This window comes from Lepidochelys kempii, chromosome 8 (assembly GCF_965140265.1).
Source record: "Lepidochelys kempii isolate rLepKem1 chromosome 8, rLepKem1.hap2, whole genome shotgun sequence".
NCBI lineage: Eukaryota > Metazoa > Chordata > Testudines > Cheloniidae > Lepidochelys > Lepidochelys kempii.
Genome location: NC_133263.1, coordinates 85,307,540 through 85,321,549, shown reverse-complemented (window position 1 = coordinate 85,321,549; position 14,010 = coordinate 85,307,540). Strand labels below are relative to the sequence as shown.

At 39.9% G+C, this 14,010-nt stretch overlaps 1 protein-coding gene across 1 annotated transcript in view; it reads left to right on the top strand.

The window, feature by feature from the left end:
- Positions 1–12,411: 12,411 nt before the first annotated feature.
- TNNI3K (TNNI3 interacting kinase) overlaps positions 12,412–14,010 on the top strand; it is a 164,204-nt gene continuing 162,605 nt past the window's right edge. The window contains exons 1-2 of the mRNA XM_073357332.1: positions 12,412–12,451; positions 13,129–13,237. Coding sequence (XP_073213433.1) covers positions 12,412–12,451; positions 13,129–13,237 — 149 coding nt within the window. The remainder of the gene's footprint in view (positions 12,452–13,128; positions 13,238–14,010) is intronic.

The following is a 14,010-nucleotide window of genomic DNA, read 5'->3' as shown; positions in this document are numbered from 1 at the left end:
AAAAAGAAAAGGAGTACTTGTGGCACCTTAGAGACTAACAAATTTATTTGAGCATAAGTTTTCATGAGCTACAGCTCACTTCATCGGTTGCATGCTCACAAAAGCTTATGCTCAAATAAATTTGTTAGTCTCTAAGGTGCCACAAGTACTCCTTTTCTTTTTGTAAACCCTGGGTCTTTTTCTGCACAACTGCTGCCTAGCCATTCGGTCCCTAGTCTGCAGCAGTGCATGGGATTCTTCCGTCCTAAGTGCAGGACTCTGCAGTTATCTTTGTTGAACCTCATCAAATTTCTTTTGGCCCAATCCTCTAATTTGTCTAGGTCCCTCTGTATCTTATCCCTACCCTCCAGTGTATCTACCACTCCTCCCAGTTTTGTGTCATCTGCAAACTTGCTGAGGGTGCAATCCATGCCATCCTCCAGATCATTAATGAAGATATTGAACAAAACCAGCCCCAGGACTGACCCTTGGGGCACTCTGCTTGATACAGACTGCCAACTAGACATGGAACCATTGATCACTACCCATTGAGCCCGACGAGCTAGCCAGCTTTCTATCCAACTTGTAGTCTATTCATCCAGCCCATACTTCTTTAACTTTCTGGCAAGAATACTGTGGGAGACCATATCAAAAGCTTTGCTAAAGTCAAGGAATAACATATCCACTGCTTTCCCCTCATCCACAGAGCGAGTTGTCTCATCATAGAAGGCAATTAGATTAGTCAGGCATGACTTGCCCTGGGTGAATCACTTTCCTCTAAGTGCTTCAGAATTGATTCCTTGAGGACCTGCTCCATGATTTTCCAGGGGCTGAGATGAAGCTGACTGGCCTGTAGTTTCCCTGATCCTCCTCCTTCCCTTTCTTAAAGATGGGCACTACTGTAGCCTTTTTCCAGTCATCCAGGACCTCCCCCAATCGCCATGAGTTTTTAAAGATAATGGCCAATGGCTCTGTAATCACATCCGCCAACTACTTTAGCACCATCGGATGCAGTGCATCCAGCCCCATGGACTTGTGCTCGTCCAGCTTTTCTAAATAATCCCGAACCACTTCTTTCTCCACAGAGGGCTGGTCACCTCCTCCCCATGCTGTGCTGTCCAGTGCAGTAGTCTGGGAGCTGACCTTGTTCGTGAAGACGGGCAAAAAAAGCCTAATGTGCATAATCTTTGTGTCATCAACTAGCGTGAAGTTCTACAAAACATTGTGGAAAACACAAATGTTTGACACACAGACTTTGTGTCTTCCATTAGAGACCAGACTTTGCTCCTTGATAGTTTTCATGCTGAATTGCCTCATCAGTATAAAGACTTAAATACATGGTAACCAGTAATTGTATTCTTTTAATATGCTCATTCATTCTTAACTATTATAAGAAGATTTATTTTAAGACGGTCCCCAAACATAATGCATTAGTAACCACATTGTTCACTGAAATTAGTTTTAGTATAAAGACAGAGATTTTGGTTTTTGTATCCAGAGCTGTTGGATCATATTAAAGAAGTTCTGTATTAAAATCACAAGTAAGTTTGATTCCCCTCCCCATAGTTTAAATTGCAGGGCATTGCTAATTAAGAGGTCTCTTGTCTCTTGGTCTGGGTTTTTTTGTTGTTGTAGTTACTGTTTCTCTCCCTCTGTGTGTGAAACTTGCAAGCTGCTAATTGTGTTAGAACATCCTAAAACAGAGAGAGATTCAAAGTGATACTTTGTAACAACAAGAAAAGGAGGACTTGTGGCACCTTAGAAACTAACCAATTTATATGAGCATAGGCTTCGGACCCCCAGGACACTCAGTTAAGCTTGTGATCAAGCTGGCGGTCCGCTGCGAGGCGAGCTACTGCCTGTCCCAGCCCCTGCCTCTCAGCGCTCCCTTGATGCTCTTAACTGAGTGTCCTGGGGGTCCGAAGTGTACGCTCAAATAAATTGGTTAGTCTCTAAGGTGCCACAAGTCCTCCTTTTTCTTTTTGCAAATACAGACTAACACGGCTGCTACTCTGAAATTTGTAACAACAGAAACAGCACACAGAGACTCCCCACCCTTTTGTTGTATTTATCTCGCTTTGTTAACAATTGTGATTAAAATAGAGATAGAGGATGTATGTGGATGGATGCTTGGTATAGATAACAGATAACAAGTGAATGATCAGGGAGGTGCCAGCCTAGGAGTTCAGGATCGATCGGCCAAAGAATGCGCAGAGTAGAGACAACCAGATGACCTCCGGAGCCTCCCGAAGGGCAGACTGGAATCCACCCAACAGCCTCAAGGATGGGAGAACCAAAGAACAAGATAACATCTGGCAGCACGGAGCCATCAGGAATGTGCCATCTGCTGATTGATTCAGCAACAGCATGATGAAGCAATTCCCATAGACTGGCATAGGAATAAATTCCTATAAAAATGGACTTTAGAAACTGAGAACTTTGAGTCTGGTTCTGCTACCACCCTCCAGGAGCATCGGATGCACATCTGACAAAGACTCAGCTCCACCCTCATGCCCAAGATACCTGGCCAGTAACTTGGCATGAGCAACCTCTAGGCTGGTAACTATAACAAATTTGCAGAACCTGTGTGTGTGTATGAATGAACCTGTGAATGAATGTGAAACTGAATGACTATAGCTATAACTATAAGCTATAACTGCCTGTCTGCTATGATTCTTTTTGTATTTACAATAAATGCGACATTTTGTCTTATCCCCTTTAATAAGATCCTGCTGGTTTTTATTTTATTGGTATACCACAGCTGGTGTTTGGGGATGAGGAGGTGAGAGAGAGGCACAATGACCAAATAGTCTTGGAAGAGTTCTTAATTCCTGAAAAGACTGCAGTCTGTATTCCTTCCAACTGGAAGGACAGAAGGAGTAGAATCCTGGTCAGACCACACCCCTCCCAGCCATGCCTCTGTGGTTTGTGGAGTGCCTTGGAGTACTCCACAACATTTGGGCTTGGGCTGGAGTCCAAATGTCTGCACCACAATTTTACAGCCCCATAGCATAAGCCCCACAAGCCCAAGTCAGCTGACACAGGCCAGCCATGGGGGTTTAATTGCAGTGTACACATATCCCAAGTCTGTAGTAGCCCCCTTTCACTCCCCGTACAGGTGCATGAGGAAGCAAAAAATCTCCCTGAGGGCTCCTCTTCCACTTCAGAAGAGGAAGCACAATCTGTCCCAGAATGTGGAAGCACGGATGTGCTGCTTACTTACTGTGTTCAATAGTATTTCTGTTCCTGTCATTTACGTATGCTTCCCGGCATGAGCCATGATTCAAGAACCCAGCAGTTTTACAAAGCCAGAGGGTGTCTGTTAAAACACACTGTGTGGTTAAAGGTTGATCCTATCTCTGTTTTTCCTTTGTATTGTTATAATCCACACAGCTTTCTTTGCTTCTGCTAGTTAGTTTTACAAGCAGAACTGTCGATAACGACAAAGAAAATAATTGTCCCCAACAAGGTTTCTTATTATGTAGAGCTGTTCAGTCAGAATCCTATTAGCAGTACTAGCTATGAAATAGTGCATTCATGGTGTAAGAGCTGGGGGGATGCCAGGCTCAATGTAACTCATCACAGCACTGATATAATCTATCCAGGCCAAGTTACATTGAAATCTGTTGTTGCCAAAATATGCTCACAAATCTGTGCCTAAAGTTTTTTCCTACCATGGAAATATGTATATTTTAATTATGGTGTCACGGTAGGACAGTAATTGCATAGTTTGTAAAACAGTGTCTATTTTAAATCTGATTTTGAAGCTCACACACATCCTTTCCTCTTTTTGTTTTGTTTGTTTTTTGTTTTGTCAGAGGAATACCAGGTGCCACAGAGGGAATGAACAGAACAGGTAATCATCAAATGATCTATACCCTGTCATCCATTCCCAGCTTCTGGCAAACAGAGGCTAGGAGCACCATCCCTGTCCATCCTGGCTAATAGCAATTTATGGACCTATCCTCCAGGAACTTATCTGGTTCTTTTTTGAACCCTGTTATAGTCTTGGCCTTCACAACATCCTCTGGCAAGGAGTTCCACAGGTTGACTATGGCTTCAGAATATTGATGAATCTCTCCTATGCAAGATCTATTCTTTACTTTTTTTTTGATAGTACTACTATTCCCAAAGTAGACATTGCTTAAACAATTGTCTGTATTAAATATACTGTATGTTGCATTCATTGCTCAAATGTTAATTTGTCTACCTCTCTTAAAATATGCTATAGCCTTGAACAGTTTGTGGCTAAGTAATTTCCTATTTTCCTATCACTTTTGAATAGATTCATTAAATGTCCACTCTTTTTCCTTTGCAAGCCAGTGAGGTGTTTCATGTCCAGTCTCATTTAACATGTAGCTTGACAATGCATTGCCTTGAGAGGTAATAAAACATTTAAATGTTGAAGCAGAGAGATTAATAAAAGCAGATCTTTTGTAACAGAATAAGTGTAGATTTCTTTTACTGGGTGAGAAAGATTAGACTTTTTTATGGGCTTGTGCCAGTCCATGATTGCTTTCTACACTATATATTTTGGCCTTGAGTTTTCAGAAAGCAAACTGGGATCGATAGAGCTGTGGTTAATAAAATTGGGGTTCTTCATGCATTTATTTAATGTTTCTAGTGTTTAAGATATAATTAGGTTTAGTGTAATACCTCTGAAAAGCAATCATTTACAGAGCTATGTTTTAAATAAACTATAGTTTTCCATATATTATTTCAAATAAAATATTATAAATATTTTACCATATGCAGTGTTTTGCTTTATGCGTACACATATAGGTATATATGGCTGATGCACATATTTTGCGTGATCAGTTGCAGATCCATCATTAAGGCTATGATTTAGTCACGGGTATTTTCAGTAAAAGTCGTGGACAGGACACAGGCAATAAACAAATATTCACTGCCGGTGACCTGTCCATGACTCATACTAAAAATAACTATGATTAAATCGGGATGGGGGGCACTGCTGGAGGGGCAGCCTGGGGCCAGTAGCACCAGCTGTCAGGGGCTGCAGACTATGGCCGCTCTGGCCAGTAGGCTGGGGACCGCTGCCCAGAGCCGCCAGAGCAACAGATGATGTGGCTGTCCTGCGGGCCACCTGAGCAGCCACCCTGGCCCCTACAGAAGTCATGGAGGTCACGAAAGTCACGGAATCCATGACTTTTGCCACCACCATGACCTATACAGAGCCCTATCCATCATGAATAAGCACCACTTACATATGTATCCATTGATTTCAACTGAGTCATAATAGAAAACAAATTTTTGCCCAGTAACTCTTTAAGGAACCCATAATTTTATGTGGACTTCCTTACATTGAAATTATTGTAATATACAATCATACACACTGTAAGGAGAGTGATCACTTAAGATGAGTTGTATGATAACACCCATTTTTTCATGTTCTGTGTGTATATAAATCTCCTCACTGTATTTTCCACTGAAAGTATCCGATGAAGTGAGCTGTAGCTCACGAAAGCTTATGCTCAAATAAATTGGTTAGTCTCTAAGGTGCCACTAGTACTCCTTTTCTTTATATTACTGCATTATTCAAAAAAAGGAAGAAAAGGAATTATGAAAGAACATTTCTGGATGAAAAATGATGATTAGTGACAATAAAAAGCACACACCTGACTATTCCCAAAGGGATCTCAATTAGTCCATTAAAAAAAATTAAAGCATCTATTAGGTTGCCAGCTGCTGGATTCTCTTAAATATTTTTGGTTGTTTAAAGCCATATCCTTTCATTCACTTTAGTGGGAGTTCCACGTATTCAGCCATAGCAAGATATGGCAAAGTCATACAAAAAATAGCTACTATCATTAACATCTTGGGTGAAACCCTGGTTTCCACTGAAGTCGCTGGGAGTTTTGCCATTGATTTCAATGAAGCCAGGATTTTACCTCTGGTATTTTGTTGATGTACCAAAGGTTTCTTCACTTCATTAGGAATATGGTTTCTTTAAACAAAGTGTAATCAGGGTTCATGGTGCTTCTGTTGACCACCTTGTTAGCAAATGATATAAAGCTGCTGAAGCTCTTGATTTATTGGGTTAGTGCAGCTCCTTAATTCCTGTGGAACATTAAGGAAGCTGGAGTGGCTCGCTAGAGTAAGGAGCGAGGACACAGGAGCCTTGGAGGAAAATATCAGTGAAAAAGTTTAGTCTCAGGCTGATGTGATCCCATTTTTGAGTTAACAAACAAAGCCATGCCCCAGTGGGGGGGTGAATTTGAACACCAACCCAGTGTCTATGTGCTCTGTTGATAGTGTAGGGATTAAGCATCTTCAAGTGGGGATGACATTATTTTTTGCTCGTATAATGATATAGTGCCATGGTGGGGGGAAGGTGTTGTATTGCTTTGTAGGCATAATATAACACATGGTTCCAGCCCTTTTGGCCTTTACAGTCCTCTCTGGATAGAAATTTACAGAAGTAAAAGCATCACCATCACCATGTTTTACTATCTGAAGAATTAATAGAATAAACAAAAAGAAGGAGAGGAGGCAAATGCTGAGTGTGTGTGCTGTGGGCCAGCTTGTGAGTCCTTTCTCACATGGAGGAGTAATTACTTACATGAGTACTACCACTGAATCCAATGGGACTCATGGGACTAAATGTTCACCTGTGCAAAAGAAGCTCACAAGCTGGTCCTGTGTTTGTGTTTGGTGTCAGGACCAGTTGAGCTATATTATGTTAACTTGTTGGGGTTTAAAAATAATGAATTCTATGATTTTAATGTGACCGGGCACATGGATTGCAGTGGGATCAAGTGAGCTGAGATTAGTAGCAGAAGACTGGCTAAAAGAAATGAAGTTTAAAAAGAGTATTCAAAGGAAAGGAGGTTGTTAGGCCACACTGGGGGATGATCTGGGGCAAAACTTGGAGTCCATGCAGAAGCAGGAGATGAAGAGATCATTAGGATGACTGCAAGGCAATGTGGTCCTGTGACTGGTATTCAGGAGACCTGAATTCTATTCCTAGCTCTGCTTCTTCACATCTCTGTGCTTGTTTCCCCTCTCAGCAACTGTCTGTTTAGATTAGGATCCCTGGGGCAGGAACCGTCTCTCTGCATGTTTGTAAAGTGCCTGGTATAATAGAGCCCTGATATCAATTGAACCTTATTGCAATACAAATAATTGATAATATTTATAATCTGAGCAGAGTTATTGGTGAAAGGTGTGTAGGGAAAGAGGGGTGCAAAGAAATACAAGAAACACTTCTGCTTCTCCAGCAGAAATTCTCAGCACCTAAGGATGTATAATGGAAATGCATACACATTTTTTCCTTGTGGCTTATTCCGACTTCCTGGGCTAATAGGAGGGCCAGTTTACAGGCACTCAGTGGAGCTAGCATTGGGCCCCTAGTGAATAACTGTGCTCCAAACTTGATTTACCCATTGCCTTTTTTCTTTTTTTAACTTACATGGCACTTTACAAAAGTGAACTATTTTTTCCTCAGCCCACCTTTGAGGTAGATGACTACAACTGTCTCCATTTCACAGATGGGAAAAGCAAGGCCTGGCTCAAAGGACTTGCACAAGACCACAAAGTAACAGAGTTCCCAACACCTAGTCCTATGCCCAGACCACTAGATCATGATGCTGCTCCAAGTATCTTTACTGGCTTCTTAGGGTAGAAAGGATCCACTGATGAACTCTTCATTTAGGCAGGACAAATTAACCCTTCACATTCCTTGCAGCAGGAGTTTTCCATTAAATAAGGACTCTTCCTGAAGAAAAGCAGGATTTGACCTAAATGAGCATGTGCTGGACTTGCTAGACAAATATAGAATTTATAAACCTCTATAGCGCTGCCAGCTTTCCATCCATCCTGAAATTTTACTGTGCTACTGTGCAGGACGGTACAGTCTCAAATAAAGCCAAGATGAGTGTTTAATGATTTTTTTCATGTCAATTTTCTTTATTTAATTAGTTTTCCTGTGTAGTGCAATAATGGGGCGCATAATGAACATCATCCTAATGATTTCCCTGAATGCTCTGAGAGCATGGTATAATGAAGAGATTTGGCCATACTGTGTATATTATATTATGAAATTTGAGAGGGGAGTATTATTTCAGTAACCTTTTAGGCAGGAAATTGAAATCGGAGAAATTGGGCACTTAAAGAAGAACATCAGGAGTGGCAGATGAAAAAACAAATGAAAGCTTAGGAGTACTTGTGGCACCTTAGAGACTAACAAATTTATTAGAGCATAAGCTTTCGTGGGCTACAGCCCACTTCATGGGATGCATAGAATGGAACATATAGTAAGAAGATATATATATATACATACAGAGAAGATGGACATTTCCATACAAACTGTAAGAGGCTAATTAGTTAAGATGCACCATTATCAGCAGGAGAAAAAAACTTTTGTAGTGATAATCAAGATGGCCCATTTAGACAGTTGACAAGAACGTGTGAGGATACTTAACTTAGGGAAATAGATTCAATATGTGTAATGACCCAGCCACTCCCAGTCTCTATTTAAACCCATGTTAATGGTATCTAGTTTGCATATTAATTCAAGCTCAGCAGTTTCTCCTTAGAGTCTGCTTTTGAAGCTTTTCTGTTGCAAAATTGCCACTCTTAAATTTTTTACTGAATGGCCAGAGAGGTTGAAGTGTTCTCCTATCGCTTTTTAAATGTTATGATTGCTGATGTCAGATTTGTGTCCATTTATTCTTCTGCGTAGAGTCTGTCCGGTTTGGCCAATGTACATGGCAGAGGGGCATTGCTAGCACATGATGGCATATATCACATTGGTAGATGTGCAGGTGAATGAGCCCCTGATGGCATGGCTAATGTGATTAGGTCCTACGATGGTGTCACTTGAATAAATATGTGGACAGAGTTGGCATCGGGCTTTGTTGCAAGGATAGGTTCCTGGGTTAGTGTTTTTGTTGTGTGGTGTGTGGTTGCTGGTGAGTATTTGTTTCAGATTCGGGGACTGTCCATAAGCGAGGACTGACCTGTCTCACAAGATCTGTGAGAGTGAGGGATCATTTTTCAGGATAGGCTGTAAATCTTTGATGATGAGCTGGAGAGGTTTTAGTTGGGGGCTGAAGGTGACAGCTAGTGGCGTTCTGTTATTTTCTTTGTTGGGTCTGTCCTGTAGTAGGTGACTTCTGGGTACTCTTCTGGCTCTGTCAATCTGTTTTTTCACTTCAGCAGCAGCTTGAAAGACATAGGTTCCAGAAAGATAGGGGAGATTGAGAATAGCAATACAGAGAAGGGTGAAAATGATTTGGATCTCAATAGAAACTACTATTGCCTTGGAAAGAGAATTTATCTGTAATACAAGAGCTCACTGGTTCCATCCTCTTCTTGTTCCTAAATCTCTAATGCACACACTTCACTTTCTCTCTCCTTTCTACTGGCAGCTCAATAGATCGCATGTGGAAGATTAATCCCTTTGCAAATGCCAGTGTTACACTGTGGTAACAAAAATAGCAGTACTTTTAATCCACTGTCACTGAGGAGCCATTGTAAACACCTGTTTCATTTTATGGGCTATTGAGTCCCTTGTCTTTTATTTTCATAATAATGTTCCTTATTTTAAAGTTCTTGTCATTATCAGTGATATATCTGGATGTCACTGGAACAATATTGAAATAGATAATAGTGACTTACCGCCCTTCCACATAGATATTCTTAGAATGGGAAGAAATTAATCTGAAATAAGGATAATTTCAAAGGGCCTAATCCTGTAAAGACTCCATGAAAAGAACTTTTATCAGCTGAAATGGGAAGTGAATTTGGCATGCAGGACTCTTGCAAGGTTGAGTTTGACCGTTGTACATTTTCAAATATAAGTTTTTTTAACAAAACTTTAAAAATTAACCCAAGAGCTGTACAGCTGAATGTTCTGTAGATATTGCTTCTGAGGATTATGTTCACTGAAAAATATTGCTTTTGGCTTTTTAATGCTAACTGTATGGACGTTAATTAGAACTGGTCTAACAGTTCAATCCGTGCATGTATAACTTTTTTAATTTGCAAATTGCCTATGAACCAACTGTGATTTTTCTTTTTTACCATTTTGTTAGTTGTTTTCCGTTATTCAATAAACTCTTCATGCAACCACAATTCATCTTATTGGGTAGGTGGAGAAGGAGCACTCCCGATCACACTGGATAGGGGAGCAGGACCACTGGGACTTCCACCAAAGGGGATGACAACAAGAATTGTGGCTCCAGGGCTACTCAGAGGAGGGGGTCACGCAGCCTTAGGGTGAACCGGTATATGGTCAGATAAGAATCCAAGTTTAAGGGCCTGAGCCCTTGGGGTTCCCCCATCGTTGGTTTTATTTTTGCTATTTTGCCAGCAGTGGCTTCTTTCATAGATCTCAAAGAACTCTACAAAGATCAGTGAGCGTTAATATTCTGATTTTACTAGGGTAGAAACTGAGGGTGCCTTGATCAAGGTCATAAAGGAAATGAATGACAGAGCCAGGAATAAAACCTGTCTTCTTACTCTCTGTACAATACCCTACCATGCTGTTTTCCTAGATTTCTCTCACTGATCCCAAACAGAACACTTGGATGTTTGCAGCCTGACTCTGCTGTCTATGTCAGTGAGCTGGAAATTTCTGGTAGTTTACAGTTTTGAGCTCCTTTTATCAGACAATTACTCTGGCAGGGACAGTTAACGCAGTAAGTAAGGCCAGATCCTGCCTTCACTGATGGCCATAACAAAACTCACAACAATACAGACCCCTTAATATATAGATAGCTTGCTGAATAATCTTCAGAAATTACATTAATACAAACACTGATCTGTTTAATCTCTTTTTCTCCGTCAAGGCTTATAAGGAGGTGGGGCAGAAGTGAATATGTTTATGGGTAATCCTTTGTTTATGTTGTGTTTCTAAATTATGGGCTAAGTATTCACAGAACCTACATTTGGATGGGTGCCCATAACTGCATTTTAGGAATCTGAAGAAAAATAAATAAATATGCAGCTAATACAAGCTGGGAAATATAGACACCCATTATGGCCATAAGTCTGTAGCTTTGATAGTTGCTTGGATGTGGAGTGTCAGTTATGAGACCTATGTCTTCTCAAATATTTGGTGCATATCACAGGATGTATTGTCAACGCAACTCAAATTATTTAAAAATACATGCTTGGTTTTGGGTGCAAATCAGGGCAAATAAACTGGTGCGGTCATGCTGTGATAGAAACTACAACAGGAATACTGGTTTGTTTACAATGGGATGTAGCACATTAAAAGTTTTAGGTGTGTATGTGTGTGTATGCACATATTATCTTGACTGGAATCCTTAAGGCAAGACATTATATACAGAAAAAACTGTCAAGGTCAATTGCTGTGCTTTCTAACCTTGATACTATCACTTTAAATATTTGTTTTAAACTACCAGTATAAAACATAAATAGAAGACTCACAAGTGCAGAGAACAGAATGAATAAAATATTGGAGTGAGAAAAAAAATGTGAGAGACTTTGGGGGAGGGTAGGAGGGACCGGTTGAGAGAGAAAGACAGACAGACAAGGGAGCAGATCATTGGTAAGTTGAATCCAAAGCACTAAACTGTTTATTTTACTTTTTTTAGAGCCTCAGAGATAACCAAACTACTCTCTTTCCTTCCTTCCTTCCTTCCTTCCTTCCTTCCTCCTTAAAGACACTGATCAATATCAAGCTGTAGTCCCCTGCTGGTGGAAAGTCCACCTACAGCAGGGATACAAGCCACATAAGTGGCCTGCATCTCCCATTCCTCTTGGGGGTAACAGAGCTGGCCAGTACAGCATTCTCCAGGGCAACCTCTTCCATTAGCACTCTAATAGAACCCCAAGCTGGACTGCCCTAGCAGAAATGATGACAGTACAGCTGCTTTTCGTGTCCCCAGGGCTGAACTCCTGTGAGATAGATCAGGAAACAAGGACACAGAATGCACGTGTACACCATAACCTTGAGCTAATGGGTGAATCAATTTTTCCACTCAATTCTATGATACTTCATTGGCATAACAAACTGGACAAGTGTTGCCAAAGTGTAAGAAAAAGATGTACTCAGACGAAAACACAACCTATCCACAATAGGATTACACGCTGTGATTGGGAATCGATTCCATGTCTATTCCTCACCACTGATCTGGTGGCAGTTTGCTCACCCTCCCCTATGTATGGGTAGTCAACAGATGGAAGCAAATATTGCCGCTGAAACATTTGCAATTTATTCTTGACACTGTATTTTAAACAAACTGATTAGTTACCTTTATTATTTTATACTTGATAGCACACATTGTTTTGCTCTGTGTCATTGTTGCATGACATTCCATTTGGCACACAGTTTATTTTTAGCCAGAGACTATCAAAGTATTTTTCAGTAGGGCTGTCACTGCACTTGAACAAGGAATCATTACTGCAAGAACTTTACTGAAACAAAGAAGAAATATTGAACAAATGGGGAATTATAAATCTAGACCAACCCAAACTTGCACTGGTAATTAATGTTGTTTCTTTAAATGCAATATGATATAAATCCATCAACCAGCAGCAAAGGTAGCATTAGCAAATTTACTCATTTGCTAATTTCCTCTTGAGTTCAAGGATAAGGTATTATATTACTCCTAATCTATATGAAGACTGGCTTGACTCAAATCACATACAGTATCTATGAAAGAAAAAGAGGAAGAAAAGCCAGCAAATTTCTTCAAACCATTAGATCATACTAAATTAGATTATTTTGTTGATTTAATTAATATTTAATTAGAACATTACAAAACTTAGAACTATTTTTATTCTGTACTTCTATACCGTTAACACTTAGATATTTAGAACTAACAAATACAACCTTGTGAACTTAGCTTTTCACTATTAAAATGAAATGAATTTTCCAGAAAGATTGAAATATCTAATATTATGTATAGCATAGGTATGTGTTTGTGTATATTGTTTTACACAAGGAAAAAACTCCTAACTCTTTTTGCATAATACATATAATATCATTTAAACTGCAAATATCCATAATTTAAACTGAAAGTGTTCTTAGCAAAATAATCTATAATTTGGTAAATTTGATAGTGAAGTTGTTTTGATTACTGGGAGATTGTGATTTGTGTGCTCATGTTGTATAGGGCATGAAGTATATTGTGAATCGTATTTGCTTTTTCTTGTTAGATGAATGGAAGAAGAAAGTTAGTGAATCATACGCTATAATCTTAGAAAGATTAGAAGATGACCTGCAGATCAAAGAAAAGGAGTTCACAGAACTGAAACACGTCTTTAGGTAAATGATTCTGGAAACTTGTTTATTATATTTAGAAACAATAATTAGTTTTTTAATGTTGGTGTAGTTGCAAATGTTTTCATATATGTGTCAATGAGCGTTGCACATATGGATAGTCTATATCTGCATTCTATTTATATCTGCTATCTGTTTTCAGGAGTAAGTCCTTATAACTCTGGGCCAGTGTCCCACATTCTAGTACCAAGATTAATGGCTGCTTATTACTAGAGCTGGGTGAATACTGCCAAAATTTTACTGCAAATGTATGTTTGAATTTTGTAATGAATTTGCTTTAGCAGTGTACATACCTCCTTTTGTTCATTCTCCAAAAATGCTTTGGCAAACAAGTCTACTGGCAGGCATATTTGCAGATTTTTACACAAAGATGCAGGCAGAATAGTTGCTGAAAGTAATTTCAAATTCCTAATTGTAGTCACTTTATCAGGAAACCTGATTCTAAAACTCCTACTCATCCAATAAGGTAACATACTGTTATGGGTCAGGCATGATCACCGCCTAAGATTCAGAATAAATGCAAAGAAACCATTTTAATCAGGCCTGAAACAATAGAATCATAGAATCGTAGAACGGGAAGAGACCTTGAGAGGTCTTCTAGTCCAGTCCCCTGCACTCGAGGCAGGACTTAGTACTATCTAAACCAGTGGTGGGCAACCTGCGGCCCACGGGTCACACATGGCCCGTCAGGGTAATCCACTGGTGGGCTGCCAGACAGTTTGTTTATATTTATATGGCCCACAGCTCCCAGTGGCCGC